Here is a 22770-nt window from a genome sequence, read left to right as displayed (position 1 = left end):
TCTGTGCACATCTAGTGAGGTTAGCCACAGTGCCATTGGCTTTACACTTATTGATAACAGTGCGCACAGTAGACACTGGAACACTCAGGTCTTTGGAGATGGACTTGAGATTGCCCGTACTTCCTCACAATAGTGCTTCTCAATTCTTTCTTTCTTTTCTCCATGCTCAATGTGGTACACACAAGGAAACAGGACAGAGGTTGAGTCAACTTTAATCCATTTTAACTGGCTGCAAGTGTGATTTAGTTATTGCCGCCACCTGTTATGTGCCACAGGTAAGTAACAGGTGCAGTTAATGACACAAATTAGAGAAGCATCACATGGTTTTTCAAAGGGTGCCAATACTTTTGTCCAGCACATATTTGGAGTTTTGTGTAAAATGATCATGATTTATTTTTTTCCCATTCTCTTTTGTCTTTTTTCATTGTAAGCAAAATAAATGAAGATATTACTACCAAAGCATTTGTAATTGCAATCATTTTCTGGGAGGAATTGAGCATTATCCGACAGAATTGCAGGGGTGCCAACACTCTTGGCTGGCACTGTATGCCATTCAGGGGTCGCGTTAACCGAATATTTTCCGTCGTTGACCGTTTTTTTAAAACGGTGACGGAAAAAACTGAAGTCCATCTGTCATTTTGACAGGTTGCAATTCACACCCCAGACCACAGGGTGGCGAGTGAGCATATTAATTAGCTATTGTCTCTCTTGATGCATGACGTCGTTGGCCTTACTCGGAAACTGAGTGTCCGAAGTTTCTTCAAAAAAATGTCTTCTTGAGACATTTGATTATGCACAAGCGGGCACGCAATTCAAGTCCATGCGTACCAGGAGGAAGGTGTGAGACTGCGTTCAGGCCACAGCAGGTGAATTGTTAATTTCATTGTTCCATATGTAGCCTACCTACTGGGGCCACAGTCAGCTGTTTTTGTCACTGCGGAGAAAAAGTTACATATTCATCTGCTTGATGTGTGATGGCACGGTGTGGATTCTCTGTTAAGCTTGTTCGGACAGAATATTAATTAAAAATGAATGAAAACTAAATACTATTGGATATGTCATTATTATCATTTTAAAAATTTAAGTGACGGGTAAAAATAGATTATGACTGGATTTTTATGACCCTGTCAGTCAAAATGACAGACAACGAAAAAGTCTAGCGCAACCTCTGATGCTATTAGAAATGAATAGGGGCAATAAAAGGTTTTTGTCAAATTTGAACTTGCTGCTTATTTTGGGGCAAGTTGAGGAAGATTTTTTTGGTCCGAATTTAAAATCAATAGGAGTGAATGGAAACGTTTTATGTGAGTTGAATGGGTCCATTGAAAATGTACGGGACAGTTTTTGGCGTATTTGGTTTTTTTTTTTTGCCAAAAACTGTTGAATTAGACAAAAACTGTAGATCAAGGAGCGTTCTGAAAATGTGAAATATGAAGTTTTTTCCACTGGAAAAGTTGTTGTTGTCATAAATGACATGCAACTGTAAATATTAGGCATGCAATTGATATCGAGCCTGTGTTTGATCGGTGTGAATCGATTCAGTTGGATGAAAAAGCTTCCTGACTCAACAGCTTTTAACACACGGAACGCCACGGAGGTGTGCGGCGCTCCTTACCACGTCTCCGTGCGTGGAGACCCGCAGGCTGAGCGAGTTGACGTTGCCGGCGGTCAGGACGGCGAGGTGGCGCGTCAGAGCGCCGCAGGCGGCGGCTGCCACTTCCTTCTGGAACACGTCGCAGGACGGCTCCGACGGCGGCCGGTAGAAGACCTGCTGGGACGACGCATCTGTCAGCCGGGGGAGATCACGGCACACGCGCGATAATAAGTCGCCGTCACCTCCGAACATCCGATGGCGCGTCCGTCGGAGCGGAAATCGCCGTCCTGCCGCATCCTGACGCCCCGCGCGTCGTCCAGGCTCCTCCCGTCGACGGCGCTGGTTGATCTGAGCGAGGGACAACGGTTAGTAGACGAGGAGTCAAAAGCGCGGACGGTGTGGCGTTACCCAGTGTGGGTGGGCGGCGAGCTGTCCAGCCAGCGCACAGTGACCGTTTCCCGCAGTTCGGTTTGGTCCGTTTTGCCGCACGAGATGTCAAAGTCGTTCTGATCGCGCAGGGCGGCACGTAAGGCCTCCATGGTCTCTGCCGGCATCTGCACCATCAGGCCGTCTGCACATTCAACACCAGCGAGAAGAATGACCAATGAGGATGATTTACATCCAATCATGTGGGATCCAATCATCTGTCTATCAATGAGTTTATCGCTTGTAAGATGTCCAATCCGTTTGGAGAGGGAAGGTGGCAGCATATGAACGTCCATCGTTCCCACTTTAAACGGATTGAACGCCTAGCGTCGTCAATGGCAGCCATTTTTTCTTTTCTTGATCTCAACACCTCCCCTCTTCCTTTTTTTACTTCGTTTCTCTCACTCCCCCTCAATTGTCTTTTTTCTCAGTTCAGCCGAAAACGACGAGACGTTGACCTTCCACAATGCTGGACTTTGCGATGAATCCCGACGACGCTTTGAGGGCACCGTTGAAGACCACGAAGCCGGCCCCCGTCACTAGGGGAAGGAGAGACCGGGTCAACGGCCGGAAAAAGTCAAAGCTGCGTTCAGATGGCGGTCGTCGTGTACCTTCGCGCGTCTTGCCGGGCGCGCTGCTGGCTCTCGTCTGGTACGTGCCGTCCTCGTTCTGGAAGCACACCAGGTGGGAGTCGGCCCGCCGGCTGAATTCGGCGCCGATGCTGATGACGTGCTCGTTGGCGGCGCTCACCACCTTTTGCATCTGGAACACGTACGTTCGCACGTTTCGTACATTATGGAAATCCACATTTCTACTCCGCGTAATAAAATGACACTGTTGAAAGCAGCTTTGATTTTCTGCTCTTGTCAGTGTTAACTCTTTCAGTGCCATTGACAATAACAGACATCCATTTGTGGCCCTTTTCATCCTTCTGCTGTGAACGCAGAAGCATAAATCTAGTCTTTAGTCTTCACAAGAACAACAGCAACGCTTTGACAGGACTTCAACCTGTAAAAATTGAATATAAAAATCTATATATCTTGGATAACTACCATTTTTTTTTCGCAAACACAGGCAGGCCAAATATCATTTTGGGGGAAAATATTTCCCCCTGAAAATGTCCCGAGTAATGAACTACTGGGTCCCCCGCCACCATGATGGCAACCCAACCATGAGCAGATAGCAACTCTCGCTTACCTCATCGAAACTGCTTTTTGGGATGTCGATGTAGCTGTGGCCCATTTCCATATGGATGGTCAAACCCTTTACGGACGGCAGGCTGTACTGGTAGTTCCTCAGGTCCTATGTTAAAAACAGCACCCAAGCAAAACAGGGATCAGGAACCTATGTCTCGCTCATCGAGTTACGTTGACAAAATGATATACTGTAATTTTCTTACTATGGCTACGTTCATACTACAGGTCTTAATGCACGAATCCAATTTTTTCGTGTTTTTCCGACTCGAGTGAGGCATTAACTTGACAGTCTGAACGTGACAAGTCGCATAGAACTGGACCACTTCAAATCCGATCTGGGTCACTTTCGTATGTGGTTCAAATCCGATCTGGGCCACATTTTTTCAGACTGTCGTGGCGGTCTGTACTGTCCAGTCTCTCAAATCGGAATTCATGCAGCAATTACGTCATCAAAAAGCGAGAGAGACGTCACGGTAGCGGTGCAGCTGTGCGTTATTAGCGCCTAGCTTGCCTTGAACTCGGCTTTTTAGGAATGGTCGGGCTTGACAACAGTCATTAAAAAAATAAAAATGCGTTGAGGATAAGCCTGAGAATGATCGGTTTTCTGTCTGCTCCATATAAGCAATATTTCAACATTGCTTACACGGCCGAGAGTCGGGGCAAACTGCGCGTATGTGTGTGTGACATGCACGGACAGTGCGTGCACGCTATCGATCCATATACTTTGAATATAAACCTAAACTGGGATTATTTATGTCTGTTATTTGTGTCCTCTTTTTAAAAACCAAAATATGATATCCCTGGAATGACGGATGACAGCCAGCATGTGTGGTCATTTGTTTTGATTTGTGTCAATCGGAAACTATCAGTCAGAACGAACCAAATTCACGTGTGGAGTCCCTCAAGGGTCAATTCTTGGACCACTCTTATTTAACATCTATATGTTTCCGTTAGCTCAGATAATGGAACAGTATGACATCGCCTATCACGCCTATGCAGATGACACACAACTGTACATTTCTGTGTCCCCACATGATTACAGTCCCTTAGTCTCCCTGAGTAAATGCATTCATCAAATCAATGAATGGATGAGCCAGAATTTTCACCAGTTAAATGTGGAGAAGACAGAGGTGATCATTTTTGGGCCAAAAAAGGAAAGGTCAAAGATAAGCAGCCAACTTAGCACAATGTCACTTACAGCTACAAATCAAGTCAGAAACCTTGGCGTAATTATTGACTCTGACCTTACATCTGATAGCCATCTAAAGTCCGTCACTAAATCCGCTTATTACCACCTAAAAAATATAACCAGAATTAAGGGGCTTCTGACTCAACAAGACATGGAAAAACTTATGCATGCATTCATTTTCAGCAGATTGGACTATTGCAGTGCTTCTCAATAATTTTCTGTAACGCCCCACCAAGGAAGACGTAAATGTTTCGCCCCCCCCCCCCAACTCTCTGCCGCCACTGTAAATAGTATCATTTGTCTATAATATTACTATTATAAGTACGCCTCAGCCTAACATTGTGTCCTTTTTTTCTATTAAAGAAAAAAAGTAACATAAGTAAGATCAACTTATAATAAAGTATAACTTTATTAACAATGTTTTGCTTGTAACAGAAAAGACAACGCGCATCAATTTGCCTGAAGTTAAAAAAAATAAAAATATTTTTAAAAAAGTCACATCCAAACTGTAAAAATACACTCAAGGTACATTTTTGACCATTTGATACTGAAAAATAAAATGTAATAAAATCAGTAAATAATAACAAATTCAAAATGATTAGAAAAATTTACTCTTCAGGACAATATGCCAAAAAATTTGACCGAAAAAAACAAAACTGAATAGAAGGGGGGGGGGGGGGGGGTCTTTGGACAGAAGGAAAGTTTTTATTTTCGCTGATTCACCACAGTGCTCACTGTTTTACGGATATAACACTGACAAAGCGGGACGATTGTGACAATTGGCAATATTCGGCACGTTTTCGCTGAAAAACAATCAGGCGGCTTATCAATGAGATTGAGGTCTAATGTCTTTAAGTGGCGTCTTAACTGATTTTGCTTCAGAATCTCCGCTATAAGCATTTTTAGACTCAGTAAACAGTGGTCTTTCCTCATTTCCCACTATATTAAAAGTCAAAGCCAAAAGGCAAACGGCCCGAAAAAAGCGCATTCTCGGCGGCCGAGGGAGAACCGTAGGTGAGGGCGGTGGTCGTGACGATCCCAAGCCGAAAACGGCACTTCTCGGCCGGTGTTCTGTCAAAATGTGCTCCCTTATAAAATTTTGCTCCCAAAGCTTTTGTGGCGCTGAAAAACCCCTCTTTTACATTCAATTGGACACTCAATGTTATCCAAAGTGCTAACTAAACTAGACACATCATAAACATACATGTGCAACACGAAAATGGTGTAAATTAATACTTAATGACGCGGCAAAGTTGTTAACAGTGAGAGCGCGGAGTGCAGTTACTGTGTGCAGCTAACATGGTAGGATGTGTCCGAGAACTTTTGTACATGTCTTTACATGATCAAACCTAAGTAAATATTCCTTTCTTTAACGAAAGTTTGTAGTGTTTACTTTGGAATTGCTGCATTCGCGGCCATTTTTAACGTTATGCGCATGCGCAAAACCGCAAGGTAGCAATTTTTGTTGGGTTGCAAATTTTGTCAGAACACCGGACACGTGAGAACCGGAGAAGTCAGTGGGTCGCTGCGTGTGCGTGAGTCCAGCTCTGCACGAGTCTCTTCCGTGTGCTCTTGCTTACTTCAAAAATACTGCACGCACTTTGAAAATGAGGGCGCCACTGCCACCCACGGAGTGGATGTGCAAGTGCACTTTATTCTAGTACGGCAAAAAAAAAAAAAAAAAAAAAGCATGTTCCCCAAGGTCCTTCGCGCCACCCCTGGCATCGCTCTGCGCCCCCCCAGGGGGGCGCGCCCCACCATTTGAGAAGTACTGGACTATTGTAACGGTATATTTACATGTCTTAATAAAAAATCAGTCAGGAAGCTGCAGCTAGTACAGAATGCTGCAGCCAGAGTCCTCACAAATACAAGGAAGCTGGACCACATTACACCGGTTTTGAAATCGCTACACTGGCTTCCAGTGAGTCAAAGGATAGACTATAAAATACAACAAAACACTTAATGGCCTTGGACCAAAATACATGCTTGACTTGTTAGATTCCTATGAGACATCTAGACCCCTAAGGTCGTCTGGAACCGGTCTTCTGCATGTTCAAAGAACAAGAACCAAGCAGGGTGAGGCAGCCTTTAGTTATTATGCTCCTCACCTCTGGAACAAGTTACCCGAACGTCTGAAGTATGCTCAAACTGTTAGCTCTTTTAAATCAGGGCTAAAAACGCTTTTGTTTAGCACTGCATATCCATAACTGTCTATATATTTCAATCTACCTGCTTTCTATAGCTCTTGTGCTTATCTCCATTGCTGATTTCAATTATTATTAGTAGTAGTAGTTTTTGTTTTATTTATATTTTATTTTTATTTATTTATTTTTATTCTGTGATTAAATGCGATCTTTTGTCTTGGTTTTTACGTTGTGTTGATTTAAATGTGATTTTTATGATCTTCATGTGATGTAAAGCACTTTGAATTGCCTTGTGTTGAATTGTGCTATATAAATAAATTTGCCTTGCCTTGCCTTGATGCTTCTGCACATGCGAGTCATCTTGCTCAGCACTTGTCGGACTGCAAATTAGTGCGCATGCGTAATATTTCAACGGTCTCAATGGACAAAGTCAGTCTGAACGGGCACGCCAAAAAAACAGATATGACAAAAAATCGGATTCGTGCATTAAGACCTGGAGTATGAACGTAGCCTATAAGTCGCTACTTTTTTCCCCTCATTTTGAATCCTGCATCTTATAGTCCAGTGCGGCTTATTTGTTGATTTATTTGGGTTAATAGGTAACGCTTTATTTAACAGCGGCATCATAAGACTGCCACAAGACCGTCATAATTATGACATGACTCTGTTATGGCCATTAATGAATGCTTATGACAGATGTCATTAAGTGTCATCGGGCAAATTATGTCACTAACTCCATTTATGTCCAGCTCGGATCTTTTACATGAATTCAAAAGTGAAATCATTTGCCAGATGACACAAAATTACATCTATCATAGGCATTCATTAATGCTCATGGCATGCAGTGGGACTGTCATGTCATAATTAACATTGGTCTTATGGCAGTCTTATAGCGCCAGTGTCAAATAAAGTGTTACCAAATACTATAACTAGCAATTAATGAAAACACTGGAACAATAACTGAAGAAATAATTAGCACAGAATACGAATTTTGATTGTTATTTACATTTGTAGCGCTGCAATGCATGCTTGGAGGCATGTTGGATGACAACAGTGATTACAGCAGGTGGCAGCAAAGGTTCACCGTCTCCACCAAGGGAGCAGTGAGGCCAAATGAACCTCATTGAAGCAATGACGCTTTGCAGCAAATTGGTTCAAAGCGTCATGGTGGTTCATTTGGTCTTATGATGCCACTGTCCAATAAAGTGTTACCAGTGAATATCTTTAGGTTAAAATACCCCATAATACAGTGAGGACAGCTGCGGCTTATAGTCTAGTGCATCTTATCTATAAACAAATGCCATTTTTGTATCAAGTCAGGTGCACCTTGCGTCTGAAAATTATGGAAATTAACTAGATTATATCAGTTCTAAAATTAGATATCAATACCGTAGTGCTTGCAAAATTGTTAGCTGAATGTTGCTTCAGTAAATCAGCACAGGAGTCTAGCTCACTTTTGACTCTTTATTTTTCTCTGCATTCATCTCAGAACTATATACAATTCCGCTGTAGTAAATAGAGGAGTTCCCAAAAATTCGATTATTACATGTATCGCGATTCGACACGTGACGATTTTTGACTTTATGACAGCCGCTCGCAGCGGAACGAAATTCAAGACACGTCTGCCGCCCGGACACCGTTAACGGACGCACGCACAACGTTATTGTTGTCCCGGTTACTGGGAGACAGATTTACTCCCTTTTGAAAGACTGGAAAATAAATTTGTGTATGAGACAGGCAGCAACAGAAGCGCGACTGGCAGAACACCGGCGGTCGCGCTTTTGTGCGCAAGTTATTTTTTAGAGCGAGAGGGGAAGAGAGATAGTTCGTTGCTCCTTGTCTTTCAGATGTCCAGCAGTAGTTTTAAGGCATTTCAATTGAAAAATGTCCTGAGTGTGTTGCCAAGACCTGTGTGCGTCTATAAGAGGTGAGTACACGAACCCTCTTGTACTGATTAGCCTTTATTATTGTTGTTTTTGAGATGTTAATAGTTAGCGCCGAGCGCTAAGCTAATTAGCTAACATGAATTTCATATGCAGAAAGGGTAAAACCATGATTAAATACAGCGGTAACACTACAAACATGCAAAATAGAACAAAAATCTGTTGTTGCAAGTGCTGCCTGGGCGCAGACAGGCGTGTGTGCGCGTGGGCGGGCAGGGAGAGAAGAAAGTACGCGCACTGTAATGAGTGCGTGTTTGCTCGGCGATAAACGCCACAAGTTAAAAGTGATCAAGAGCAGTTGTGATTTCCACCTGTCACGCCAAGAGTTACTTACACAAAGGAGGTAACACTGTGAAAACAAAGTATATTGGTTCAAAGAAGTCTTATTTCTAAAGAGTCCAGAAAATGTGGAATTCATTCCACGAGTATAAATTTTATGGTATTGTTGAGAGAAATAAGTACTCCCTTTAAAATGGTTAATGTTTTTGCACTTTCTTGTAAAAAAATAAATAAATAAAAAGGCAGCTTAAAGGCAGCTTTTTGTTTTATGGGCATGTTTCCATCGTTCCTGTTGAATCATAAGGTTATTTTAAATAAATAATGGACATAAATTTGTTTGGCTACTTCATTAATCAGCAATGTACGACACATCGATAATCGCGATAACCGTGATAATCGTCAATGCCGTGATCATCGTTCAAAAATTGAATCGTAGCACCGTAAATCGTAATCGAATCGAATCGTGGGGTGCCTAAGATGGCACACCCCTAGTAGTAAACCACCAATTGGAGCGTTGTGTTTCCGTAACGAACACATAAATAGGAGTTTTGCTTTGACACATCCGTGTGGCGCCGACAGTAGTCCTAGTGACACTACAATACGTTTGTTGAATTTTATTTTGTGCGTTGCATAGATTTTCTTGTGCGACAAGTATGTGCAAGCAGTGTGCAATTGCAGAGGCACTCAGCTTCGAGGGAACATTGGTTGGGCGACATAATGGCTACGACACAGCCCATAACAAACATGAGGATTTTCTTTGAGGACTCACCGCCAGCAGGTTCATGATGGTGTGTCCGGTCTCACGATACACCGACGGGCGAAAGCGCACGCTGACTGGCGTGCCGGGGTACACTGCCGAGGAGCACGTTTGGTCATGACGGTTACCCGGACAGGGGAAAAAAGACCGCCTCTCCTCACCGCTATATTCGGCCCCGAGTCGCAGAAGTAGCCTAAGCGGGAAGACCTTGGCCCAAGGCACCTCCAGCTTGTGGACCAGAACGCCAAAAAGGAAAGGGCGGTCAGGGAGAGGCAGGCCATCCAGCGGCTGGAAGCTGGGAGAAAAGAAGAGCATCCCGCCATGATCTTTGCTGTCCAGGAAGCTGCCGGCAAAGCTCACGTTGTCCAGCTCCTCCACGAACTTGCCTGTCGGAAGAAAAACTGCGTAAGCGGGCATCGGGCGAGCGCCGACCGGGTTCCGAGAGCGCCGCTTGCCTCTTTGCGCGTCCTGCTGAACGCTGAGAAAAAGCGCCAAGAGGTCTCGGGGGAGATTTCGCTCTTCGGGGACGCGCTCCAGGAGGAAGACCAGCTCTCTCTGGCCCCAAGCCCGCAGCCCGTTGGAGCCCAGGCACCAACATTGACGCCCGCCGTCTGACGCCACACATTATTCTCAAAATTAAAGCAATGAAATCTCTGATTTTTTTTCAAAATGTTTAAGGCGATTTACAATACAGAGAAAACTCAAAACACGTTTAGCCCTTTTAAAGTGCATGTGACACTAAAACCATGTTTATTTCATAATACACGCGGTATTTTATGCTCCTGAAAGATATGGACCGCTTGGATGTGTGCGGAAGCGATCGCTATATTTATTTCGTTTTTTTGAATCCCGCGGCATGAAAATGAGTCACTTCCGGCTTCGGTCTTGCATTGAGGAGGAGGGCGCTGTGACGTGTATGGGTGAAGGCGTCCTCTTCACGAAACAGCCGTACTGTTGTGTATGAGGACGAAGGATTCAGCTGATTTTGCGGATTAATAGGTTTATTTTTCGCATCACGCCAGCCAAACAGCTGCAGAAAAATCTTGCTTTATGAGGGAGAGGCGTGTGCACCTTTTTGGAGTTTCAAAAGGTTCCCATTCACCGTGGATATTGGCTAAAACAAGCCCTACTACTGTGGGACCATTGGACTTACGAGGGAGTGTGTAAACATTTTGTTTTGTATTATGTCAAATACGAATACAGCGATTACAAAGTAAACACTACAAAGGACTACTTATGTTTGATCATTGATAGGCATATAAAAAGCTCTCCTCATGCACATTAGGTGCACGTTAGCTGCACAACAACTGCAGTCGCCCTCCTCCAGGGAACGAACTGTAGATTGCTCTCCGCCGAGCGGTTTGCCGATCCACGAAGTCAATCGACAACCCAGTGGTCATGTCAAATAATCCAGGCTAGTTATGTGTGATTTTCCGCTTGGAAGACTTTGAAACATCACTCGGTTCTGGTTAGCATGTCGGCTAGCTGTCACGCCTCTTGGTTTGTTTACATTCTCCGAAGCCGGGGAAGGGAAATGACATATATCCGATTTAGGTGTCATAAAATATCGTTCGGGAGGTGCGACAGTAAAGGTGAAGTCGACAGTTTTGACCATTATTGAGTAATTTTGCCATGTCGTCCTGAATAAGTGCATTTTTATTATTTCATATTCCATTTAGCAGAAGACTGTTATTTGTCATGACCATGTCATTTATTTAGCAATTGGGGAAAATACTTGGATGAAAAGAATATCCTGTAAAAATATTGAAGTAAAGAGACAGAGACAATGACATTTTGCGGCTCTCTTCGTCGCGTTTTCCCCGTTCTCAATAATTCCCCCTCAATGGGCTGAATAGTAAAACCGATGAGCCCAGTCACCCGCTGACGTCATCCACCTGTTGGGGACGCTAGAGCCCTATAATGGTAGGCGTGGCTAATCGGCAGATTAAAAGACTAATTTGTCATCATCTGCACTTTGCTAAATTGTTGTATATAGTCGAATCATCTCAAAATATGATTCTAATTCACATAATAATGCTATTTAAGACTTTTTTTCTCCTGTCGTATGCTCTTTAAGGGCACTCATTGAACTCATTCAACTGGATCGTCAAAATGGGGATTGAATGTCTCGCGCCATCAATGGCAGCTAATGAGTTGAATGAGTGTCCTAGAAAGGTTTCTATAAGAAAAATCTACAAATACATTGTCTTCTGTTTAATGTGTAAAAAATGATTTTATTTCACTTGCTTGTGACATATAGGAACAATAAATAAAAATCGTCAATATCACTGAAACTTTTACGACTCCAAAAGAAATTTTGCGCTCCCGCTCTACTCACACGTCACAATCTTGATGTTGACCAGCAGGTTGGCGTTGAGGACAAAGGTCAAAGGGCGAGGACCCCCTTCCTCCAAAAGGTGTCGAATCTGACAAGGGGCCGGGCTTTCCTCCACCAACACGTCTACGAGCAAAAGTCCAACCTGAAATTCCAGCAGCTTCGCTTTGGAGAAACGAGGCAAAGAGACGGACCTCCCGCCATGTCCTCTCCGGCGGCGACAAGCAGAGGAGGAAGTTGGTCCTCGTCGTCGGGCAGCAGACTGGGTGCCTTCCTTACGGCGGGGCCCAACCCCGCCAGCAGGGAGTAGTCCCAGGGGCCACACGGAGGCCGGGCGATCACCTCTTGGGGTTCGGGGACCTCGGAACCGGAGCTCGGCTGATGTAGAAAGAAAAATCACTTCAGCGGCAGTGGCGGGCGGAGCCTATTGTTAAGGATCGACCGATATATCGAGCCGATGTGTAGACTTTTTTCCCCCCAAGAAGATATAAAAAAATCAATAATAATATAATTGCCGTTTTACGTCCGTTATCTATAAAGAATTCAGGGATTTAAGCATTTAATCACAAGAATTTTCACCGGAAGAGCTCGGTTTACATCAGGAAGCCGCAAACTATATTCACTAACAGACTAGCATTGTACTTCAACATTTATGTAAAATAAACGCTAACTGCATGTTTTTTGTTATTTTTTGCTTTTAACCAAGAATCGAGACTGTTTTACATCAATATCTATAAAGAATTCGGAAGTTTCAGCATTTATGCACGAGAATTTTCACCGGAAAAGCTTTATTTTCATCAGGCGGCAGCTAGCAACATTCACTAACAAACTAGCCTTGTACTTCGCCATATTTACGCAAAATAAACGCGAATAGCGCGTTTTTTTGCTTTTAACCAAGAATCGAGATTGTTTTACGTCCATCTCGATAAAGAATTTGGGGATTTAAGCGTTTATTCACAAAAATTTTCACTAGAAATGCTCTGTTTACATCAGGCGGTTGCTAGCTACATTCACTAACAAACTACCATTGTACTTCGCCATATTTACGCAAAATAAACGCTAACTGCACGGTATTTTTGCTTTTAACCAAGAATCAAGATTGTTTTACGTCCGTATCTATAGAGAATTCGGGGATTTAAGCATTTATTCACAAGAATTTTCACCAGAAAAGCTGTTTACATCAGGCGGCCGCTAGCTACATTCACTAACAGACTAGCATTGTACTTCGACATATTTACATAAAATAAACGCTAACTGCACAGTTTTTTTACTTTTAACCAAGAATCGAGACTGTTTTACGTCCATCTCTATAGACCCCAATCATGTGACGTCACAACTCCGCCCCCCTGACTGGTGCCGCCATATTGTCCGTCAGCTCATCGTGTTTACACATTACCGCTGCGTACATTCCTCCTATTACTGCGTGTTTTTCTGCTTGTCTAAGGAATTACCGCCTTGTAAACGAACGCAATAACCTTCCTGACAATCGTTAACCTTGATTAATCAAAATGGTGAAGGCATGTGTGGCGGTTGGTTACAGTGACAGAGAAGATAAACGGTCATTTTAGTAGTTGCTGTGTGCCCATTGTTAAAAGGGCAAAGCTCTAAAGCAGCACGGTTTGTTTATCTCGGTCCATGATGCGTTTGTGTCGACAGCCGTTAGACAGCGGCGAAAACATCAATATGATGCCAAGACGATCGCAGACATCATCAGACGGAGAGTACGAAGCTCGTCGCCACGGTCTCGCAGCAAGAAGGTGAGCGCAACAACAGGTGTTGTGCCGAAAAATAGCCGCCCCGGGTGAAATGTACCTCTTGTACCGTGAATATGTATTACTTTACTCTGCTTGAACTAATAAATGTCATACCTGTGTGATTGTCATTGGGATATGGTCGTGAACAGTGTTGTTAATAACGGCGCTACAATATAACGGCGTTACTAACGGCGTTATTTTTTTCAGTAGTGAGTAATCTAATTAATTACTTTTCTCATCTTGGCAACGCCGTTACCGTTACTGAGGCGGGAAAGGCGTGCGTTACTAAGTTGGTTGAATAAAAAAAAAGTCAGAGAGACAGACTCACGGAGACGAGAGAGCAGAGCAGGAGTGCTGAAGACGCCGTTGCAAACGCGATGCTAGGTGGCTCCAATAATACCTGACTGTAGCCATAGCCTACAAACTACGCCCACATGATACGGTAGATATCACTTATTATAGAACTAGATGCAAATGATAGACACGGCTGCATTGGCAACATGTTTTAAGGACTACATGCGTTAGTAAACAGCCGCCATCTTAAAGAAGTAGACCTCTCAGGAAGGCTCTGTTGTAGAGAACCTTCCTAGCGAACCTAAGTAACTTTTTTTTTTTTTTTAATTTAAAATGCTCCTCAATCGGCAAAATCTTGACTTAAATCTATCTTTAAATGATGAAACAGTTTTAAAACTTACACATGATGAAAGTAGACAGAAGGGAACTAATGCAATAGCGGGAGCAATTTTAACAACTTTAACGGTTGATTCACAACTTTAAATAACTTCCACACATAGCAAAGGTTACTATCTAGTTATCGCAATACCGTTGTGTCCAGTTAAGTGGAGGGTAAAGAATTGGGCTAGGGCCAATTGTCCCAAAAACCCTTTAAACTTCACATTGTGTGACCTTTTTTTGTTTTGTTTTGTTTTGAGAAAAAAACAAAACATTAATATTATCACTAGTTACTTTGCCAAGTAACTAATTACTCTTAAATTCAGGTAACTGAGTTACTAACGCAATCACTTTTTGGGAGAAGTAATTTGTAACTGTAATTAATTACTTTTTTAACGTAAAATTAACAACACTGGTCGTGAATACCTGTAGAATAATACATTTCTGTTCAAAGATGGTTATGTGGCCCAGTCTGCGATTTGTTACTAAAATACAGTACTAATATTTTGTGTAATTTAATTATTTAAAACTGATCTTACAGTCGTAAATCCATTACTGTAATGCGTCCATAAAAACATTTGATGTTTTCACGTCAATAAAGCGTTATAAATAAGCGCTCCCGTCAGGGGGGGACATTTCACGCGGAGCAGCTATTTTTCGGCACACACCGGCCCGTCGTCGAACCGCCGATCAGGTTTAATTTTACAATCGTGACAACGGTGACGCTCAGCTGACCAAATGTCGGTTTATATTCGGGCCGGTGCCGATTTTGGGTACCCGACTCCTCATTGTGACATAAACTGGAGTATGATTGGAAATTTTGTGGTCTCAGGACGAGATCTGACACACGGGACAGGACGGGACCGGACGGGAGGAAACATCAGTTTGGGCATCAAATATAGATCGAGCGACTGGATCGACCGAAGCTTTTCCAAATAACAGCTTTTATTCAACTCATCCAATGCGTTTACAGCGTCTGAAAGCACCGTGAAAGCAACCTACCGTGATTTCTTCTGCCTCCCGCGAGGTCCCGCGGCCGCTGGTCGCCGACAACTTGGTGGTGTCGGCCACTTCCCCGTTAGGCAGGATGCCGTCGGCGAACCACACGCGCTTGTGCTCCCGAGTGCCGCCTGCGACCGAAAAGGAAGGTGTCACGCCGGCGGAACGTGCGACTAGGCGAAGAGGAGCCGGCACGCACCGTCGCTGCTCGGCTGTTTGAGCGCCGAAACGGGCACCATGACGGTGGGCGGCGCAGAGGTGAGCGTGCCGGCAGCACGCGCCTGCTGCAAGGGCGGGATGGTGCTGCAGTACTCGGACGGGACGTTGGGGTTTGGACTCGGACCCGTCGGGCTCATCATCCGCTCCAGCGCCTGAGCTAAGGAGACAAACGCCATTAACTCTTTCACTGCCAGGCATAGGTAGCGTGATCATCACAGTATGTGTTGTGGTGCTTAGTAGGCATGGGGTTAGGGTAAGTTAAAATAATTAAAAAAAAAAAAACAAAATATTCTAAATAAAAATGAAAATAAATGCAGTCCTTTAGCTGAGCCTCAACCCACAGCCACAGCTCAACATTATTACGATCAGAACAAAAATAACTGATTTTCCATAAAAAGCATGCGTATATTACTTGCCTCATGTTTACAATAGAAACTGCAATTTCTGGAGGAATTACTCTAGGTCTTTGCTGTGTGGAGCTACAGATCTCAGCCCCGCCCAGGTTGGTTTGGGGACATTTCAGGGACAATATCAGGTCCCTTCCTGTTGATTTGGGGACATGACTTATGTATCTGAACTAGTGCAGCAACGATTAATCGATTAACTCGAGTATTCGATTAGAAAAAAAAGATTCGAATTAAATTTTGCTGCTTCGAGTATTTGTTTAAATATTGTGGCGTTGTCATGGTTTATTTTGAAAGTGTTTGCAATCAGTTTTACTGGTTTGAGTGGATACACTGCCCTCTAGTCTGCCTCATTTCACATGGCTGAATCCAGCTTCTCCATGTTAAGACCAACATAAGCTAAGTTTTTGTTTGCGCTAATGTTTTTTTTTTTAATGCATTCGTGATTTACCGGTTTATGGGTAGATTTAGCCATTTTTTGTAGTAATATGAGTGTGAACCATTTGTTAAGAGCATTATTAAAAAAAAAAAAAAAAAGTTAACATTTTATAGCATTTAAGCTAGCAGACTTTTGCTATGTAAGTTAGCCAATTTTTCTTTTGTTGTACATCGATCCTTATTTAGTTGTTTTTTTTAAAATACCGTTTGAGGCACAGCTCAGGTATTTTAATTTTTCTTGTTACTTATCCGATTACTCGATTATTCGACAAACTAGTTCATCGATTAATCGACTACTAAAATAATCGATAGCTGCAGCCCTAATCTGAACCTTTTGGAATTCTCACATTTCTGCATAATATCACCATCAAATGTGATCTGATCTTTGTCAAAATCACACAGATGAAAATACAGTGTCTGCTTTAACTAAAACCACCCAAACATTCATAGGATTTCACATTTTAATAAGGATAGCATGCAAACTATGACAGAAAGGGGGAAAATTTTAAACGGCAAAACCCTATGTGGAGGTGAGAGCACACGAGAGCAGAATTACAGACGCTATGACTTTAACGAGATATTATCGTGTACTTATCTTGTTTCGATCCAAAAAACTCCATGTAGCATGTATCACTGAGTGTCAAAACACAGCTGTGAATTGCCACAGCTGGAATTTTGGGGGATTTTATGGGTGAAACATGGTAATATAACAAGGGTTGTGATGCAGAAATCGCAGACATCAAGGAGTGGTCGAGATTTCCTTTTTCATATAAATGGGTCAGGGTTTAAAAAGGTGAGAAGGGTGTGGAGGAAATATGTTCTGGTACACTGTACAACAAGGGCTGTCCCAAACAACCAATTTTTCCGACTATTTTTACGATTGGTCGACTTATCTAATAATCCCCCCCCCCCCCCCTTTTTTTTTTTTTTTTTTTTAACTAATTAAGCAATGAAATTTTTAATGACGCTTATTAATTCACAAAAATCTTTTGGAACACTTAAATTTGTTATTAAAGTACAAATAAACACGCAAATAACAACAATAAATCACAAATAAACAATGAGGTCAAATGCTGATAGCATGAACTAGTGCAAAAGAATGGACTGTAAACAGATTCAGAACATTGACTTCGCCTTTCCAACATGATTCAAAACAATTCTTGAAAAAAAAAAATCTAGCATTACTATTATAGTATCCGATATATAATAGTATTATAATCATTGCCAATCAGATTTTTCATAAAGGGTGTCATTTTAAAGCTATTCTTGGTGGAGAATCTGAATTCTGAAGTATGTGGGATTAACTCCAGAAATCTTTATTTATATGACGAACATGACATGCTTTTATTTTGAAATGTTCACCGGGAGTACGATCGCTAAACCGCTAACAGTAAACTTTACACGCCGCAAAAAAAAACTCTTTTTGTCATTGCATGTTGTGTCAGTAATCTTTTTCTCTCTCTTTTTTTCCCGTTTGCAACTGCTGTTAACCAGCGTTTTTTTATGTTTGAAGTGTCACCTTTTAACCGCAAGTTTGCGTTTTGGAAAAGACTGCCAATGTGTTATATCAGGCTAAAGTAGGTTGTCTTTTTTCCCCATTAGCTTCAATGTAGCAATGCTAACATTTACAATGTTTAATCTAGATGTGTTTCCTTATTTTGCATGTCTGAACTTTAATTCTACGCCGTGTTGTTGACCAATAAACATCTGTGAAAGGAACTGGAGTCTCATTTGCCATCAGCACGCACGCGGCGATAAAACAGTCGCGAAAATGACCGCCCTCATTTTTATTTACCGTGCGATAAATGGACTCATTGTATATCGCGACAGGCTTGGCAACTTCAATAAAACATGTCTTTAGTTAGTTAGATGGACTTACAATCTGCCAGCTTTTAATTGTCCCGTTTTCTTCCGAAATTACAACTTGGTGACGGCGCTTTAGGTGTTCATTCACCGCTGACGTGCAGCCAAGCTTGGCATTGAAGAGACAGGACACAACAGTGTACCCTTTGTTTCGTTGAAAAAAGTCCATGTTTTGGCCACTCTGGTGCGCTTTTTTTGCTTTGTGCCGCTTTCATAGCAAGCGTCCGAAATTTAAAAAAAAATCCCGAATAATTAACAATTTTCTCCTCGAATCTACACAATTCACGCAGGTCACCCTTTATGTCAAAACGGCGAATTTCGCCGAAAGGTGAGAAATTTTCATGTCTGATCATAAAATAAAACATTCAAAATTTGTTGAATATTTGGTAAATAGAAGTAACTTTTATCAAAAAATAAGAATAAAAATTGGTTTCTATTTCATTCGTATTTTTTACCTTTTAATAATTGCAATCATTTCATTAAAATAACTGAATTAAACAACACTTAATTTTGGGGGATTAATTGTAATTAATTTAAAAAGAATAATTTGTAAACATTTATTGTTTATTTTATATGTTTGATTTTATTCATTTAAAAAAAAATGTTCATAGTAAATTAATAAAGTAGCTTGAAAGAAAATGCAAATTAAAAATGTGGCTTATTTGATAATTTTAATCATTTGTTTAAAAGACCTGTTTTGGTTAATAGTAAATGAATTATTATTCTATAAATTTTTATCTCAATCCATAATTTATTTATTTCTCTATTTTTTTTCAATGACTGTCAGCTTCTTATAGTCCAAAAGGATGGAGGTCTATCACCGTCAAAGGTCGCGAAACGACCACGCCTACTAGTTCAAAACGATAGACGCCTATCGCTGTCAACGACACAGTTTGCGTTAAAACCTGTCAATCAATCGAGAGCAATACGTTTTCGAGCGGCAATCGCAAAGACACGTTGCCAAAGACCCACTCCAAGTTGTCATTGAGGAGCATCTCACCTGGTCACCTGACTTCCCCAGGAGACACCAGCCTCGGCCGTCCCACTCGGGTGATTGCGTCAGTCTTGTAGCGTGAGCGCGCAATTTGCTGTGCACATAGCTTGTGCCGGGCTGCGCACAGCTAGTGCATTACCAGAGGAGAACAGAGGGAGGGGAAGAAAGGAGGGAGGGAGGACGATGGCGTCACTGCTGGCTGCACAAAGTAGAGTGCATCCTTTTTTTTTGGAATTCCTAATTTAGACTGCGAGATGCACATGCTCTTTGAGGATTTCTGTTCATTTGGGGCATTTTCTAATCACTTGCTTGTAGTGACGTTCGATATGACAATAAACAGCCCTCTAGCAAAAAGTATGGAATCACCAGCCTTGGACGAGCGCTCACTCAGACATTTCATTATGTAGAACAAAGTCAAATAAAAAGCTTGAAAAAATAATGAACTACGGTAGTTCAAAATTGGAACTCTTTGGCATTCAGAAACACTAAAAGAAATGAATAAAAAAACATTGTGGTGGTCAGTAAATGTTAATTTTATAGAGCAAGTGCAGGGAAATATATATGGAATCCATTCTGAGGAAAAAAATATGGATCAGGGTGACAACACTTCCGGCTTTTATGACAGCTTGCAGTCTCTGAGGCATGGACTTGAGTATTCTTCATCAATTTGATACCAACTCTCTTTGATCGCAGTTGCCAGATCATCCTTGCAGGTCGGAGCCTTGCGGACCATTTTTTTCCAATTTCCACCAGAGGTTATAAATAGGGTTGAGATCTGGGCTATTTGCAGGCCATGCCATTGACTGGACTTTTTCCAAAGAATGCTTTACAGTTTTAGCTCTGTGACCTGATGCATTGTGTTCTTGGATAATGACAAACATTTTCGATTGAAGGGATAAGAAAGCTGTCTAAAATTTCAATGTAAACTTGTGCATATATTGAAGATTTCACCCCAGTGCCTTTGCCTGACATGCAGCCCCATATCATCAAAGACTGATGGAATTTTGGATGTTTTCTTCAGGCAGTCATCTTTGTAAATCTCACTGGAATGGCACCAAACAAAAGTTCCAGCATCATCACCTTGTCCAATGCAGATTCTTGACTCATCACTGAAAATAGCCTTCATCCAGTCATTCACAGTCCACGATTGCCTCTCCTTAGCCCATTGCAGTCTTGTTCTTTTCTGTTTAAGTGTCAATGATGGTTTCCTTTTAGCTTTCCTCTATGAAAATCCCATTTCCTTGAAGTGATTTTGCACAGTTCTGCCACATACCTTGACTCCAGCTTCCTCCCATTTCTTCTTCATTTGTCTTGTTGTACATCTTGTTTTTAAGACATATGGCCTTTAGTTGTTTGTCATGATGTTTGGATGTCTACCAGTATGCTTAACTTTAATAACCTTGCCATGTTGTTTGTACTTGGTCCAGATTTTTTGATACAGTTGACTGTGAACAACCAACATCTTCGGCAACCATATGTGTAGCGTTACCCTTTTCAAGAACTTTGATCATCCTCTCCTTGGTCTCAAGAGACATCTCTCCTGTTGGAGCCATGATTCTTGTGAATCCACTTGGTCCAGTAGCCCTCCAAGGTGTGATAACTGCACTGTTTTAACTGCTGACTAACGAGCAGATCTAATCTAAGGCAGGGGCCAAATTAAGGAAAGGAAATTGACTGGGTGTCTTCTCAAAATGGAGTGAGTCCATATTTATTTTCCTGCACTTGCTCTATAAAATTAACATTTACTGACCACCACAATGTTTTTTATTCATTTCTTTTAGTGTTTCTGAATGCTAAAGAGTTGTACTTTTGAACTAATTCACTATTTTTGAGTTTGTTCTACATCAGGGGTCCCCAAACTTTCTCCTGTGAGGGCCACATAACTCTTCCCTTCTCTGATGAGGGGCCGGGGTCAGTTTGTAACAGAAATAGTGTGACGATTGCAGGAGTGCCTAAATGTAAAAATTTGTTTTTCCAGAAAGCCACAAATAACCCTTTCTGGATTCTTCACGGAACAAAAGTAAATAAAATAAATATAATATAATATAATATAATATAATAATAACTATTAATTAAATAGATAATAACCAAATAACCCTCTCTGGGTTCTTCACAGAAAAAGCCAGGACATAAATAACACAAGTAGAAAAAAAAATAATAATAATTTTTAATTGTTCAGGGGGCCGGACCAAATGTGGAGGCGGGCCGTATACGGCCCGCAGGCCGGATAGCCAAAGTTTGAGGACCCCTGTTCTACATGATAAAATGTCTGAGTGAGTTCTTGTCCAAGACTGGTGATACCATACTTTTTGCTAGGGGTTGTATTGTCAAAACGATTCAAATGACATTGTGTGATGTAGAAGAAGACCTTCCTGTGTGTCTTTCTTTAATTCTTTCTTTTAATTCGCAATATTTACGTAAAATAAATGCTAACTGCCCATTATTTTTTGCTTTTAACCAACAATCGATACCGTTTTACGTTCGTGTCTATAAAGACTTCAGGGATTTAAGCATTTATTCACAAGAATTTTCAACGTAAAACGCTCTTTGTTGTGATAAGGCGGTGCACAGTGACTTAAAGACAAGCTTCACATTCGACATATTTACTTAAAATAAATGCTAACTGCAGGTTTTTTTTTACTTTTAACCAAGAATCGACACTGTTTTACGTCCATATCTGAAAACAATTCAGGGATTTAAGCCTTTAATAACAAGAATTTTCAACAGAAAAAGCTCTTTGTTTACATATGGCGGCCGATTATTTCCTTTATGACTAGCCTCATAGTTTGCAATATTTACGTAATATAAATGCTACCTGCATGTTTTTTTTTGTGCTTTTAACCAAGAATCGAGACTGTTTTACGTCCAAGTCTATAAAGAATACAGGGTTTTAAGCATTTATTCACAAAAACTTTCAACGGAAAAAGCTCTCTTGTTTTCAAATGGTGGTCGCTAATTTCCTTACTGGCTAGCCTCATAGTTCACAATATTTACGTAACATAAATGCTAACTGCTCCCCCCCCCCCTTTTTTTTTTTTGCTTTTAACCAAGAATCGAGACTGTTTTACATCCATATCTATAAAGAATTCAGGGATTTAAGCATTTATTCCCGAGAATTTTCAACGTAAAAAGCTTTTTGTTGTGATAAGGCGGTGCCAAAGTGACAAAGACAAGCAGCACATTCGACATATTTACGTAAAATAAATGCTAACTGCATTTTTTTTTTGCTTTTAACCAAGAATGGAGACTGTTTTACGTCCGTATCGATAAAGAACTCAGGGATTTAAGCATTTATTCACAAGAATTTTTAAAGGAAAAAGCTCTTTGTTTACATATTGCGGCCCCTAATTTCCTTACTGACTAGCCTCATAGTTCGCAATATTTACGTAAAATAAATGCTACCTGCCCTTTTTTTTTTTGCTTTTAACCAATAATTGATACTGTTTTACAGTGGGGCAGATAAGTATTTAGTCAACCACTAATTGTTCTCCCACTTGAAAATATTAGAGAGGCCTGTTATTGACAACATAGGTAAACCTCAACTATGAGAAACAGAATGTGGAA

At 41.5% G+C, this 22770-nt stretch overlaps 1 protein-coding gene across 1 annotated transcript in view; it reads right to left on the bottom strand.

Annotated features, from left to right (window-relative positions):
* The window catches only part of zfyve16 (zinc finger, FYVE domain containing 16), a 42731-nt gene that overhangs the window by 6964 nt on the left and 12997 nt on the right, over positions 1 to 22770 (bottom strand). Inside the window, exons 5-17 of the mRNA XM_057819623.1 lie at positions 15488 to 15664; positions 15292 to 15419; positions 12058 to 12241; positions 11867 to 11989; positions 9984 to 10139; positions 9690 to 9914; positions 9541 to 9623; positions 3218 to 3322; positions 2632 to 2782; positions 2479 to 2559; positions 2003 to 2165; positions 1837 to 1942; positions 1616 to 1768 (exon numbers count right to left, since the gene is read on the bottom strand). Coding sequence (XP_057675606.1) covers positions 1616 to 1768; positions 1837 to 1942; positions 2003 to 2165; positions 2479 to 2559; positions 2632 to 2782; positions 3218 to 3322; positions 9541 to 9623; positions 9690 to 9914; positions 9984 to 10139; positions 11867 to 11989; positions 12058 to 12241; positions 15292 to 15419; positions 15488 to 15664 — 1835 coding nt within the window. The remainder of the gene's footprint in view (positions 1 to 1615; positions 1769 to 1836; positions 1943 to 2002; positions 2166 to 2478; positions 2560 to 2631; positions 2783 to 3217; positions 3323 to 9540; positions 9624 to 9689; positions 9915 to 9983; positions 10140 to 11866; positions 11990 to 12057; positions 12242 to 15291; positions 15420 to 15487; positions 15665 to 22770) is intronic.

The sequence above is a fragment of the Corythoichthys intestinalis genome, chromosome 17, assembly GCF_030265065.1.
Source record: "Corythoichthys intestinalis isolate RoL2023-P3 chromosome 17, ASM3026506v1, whole genome shotgun sequence".
NCBI classification, from domain to species: domain Eukaryota; kingdom Metazoa; phylum Chordata; class Actinopteri; order Syngnathiformes; family Syngnathidae; genus Corythoichthys; species Corythoichthys intestinalis.
The sequence above is the reverse complement of the archived record's forward strand: the minus strand, read 5'-3'. Positions and strand labels throughout refer to the sequence as shown.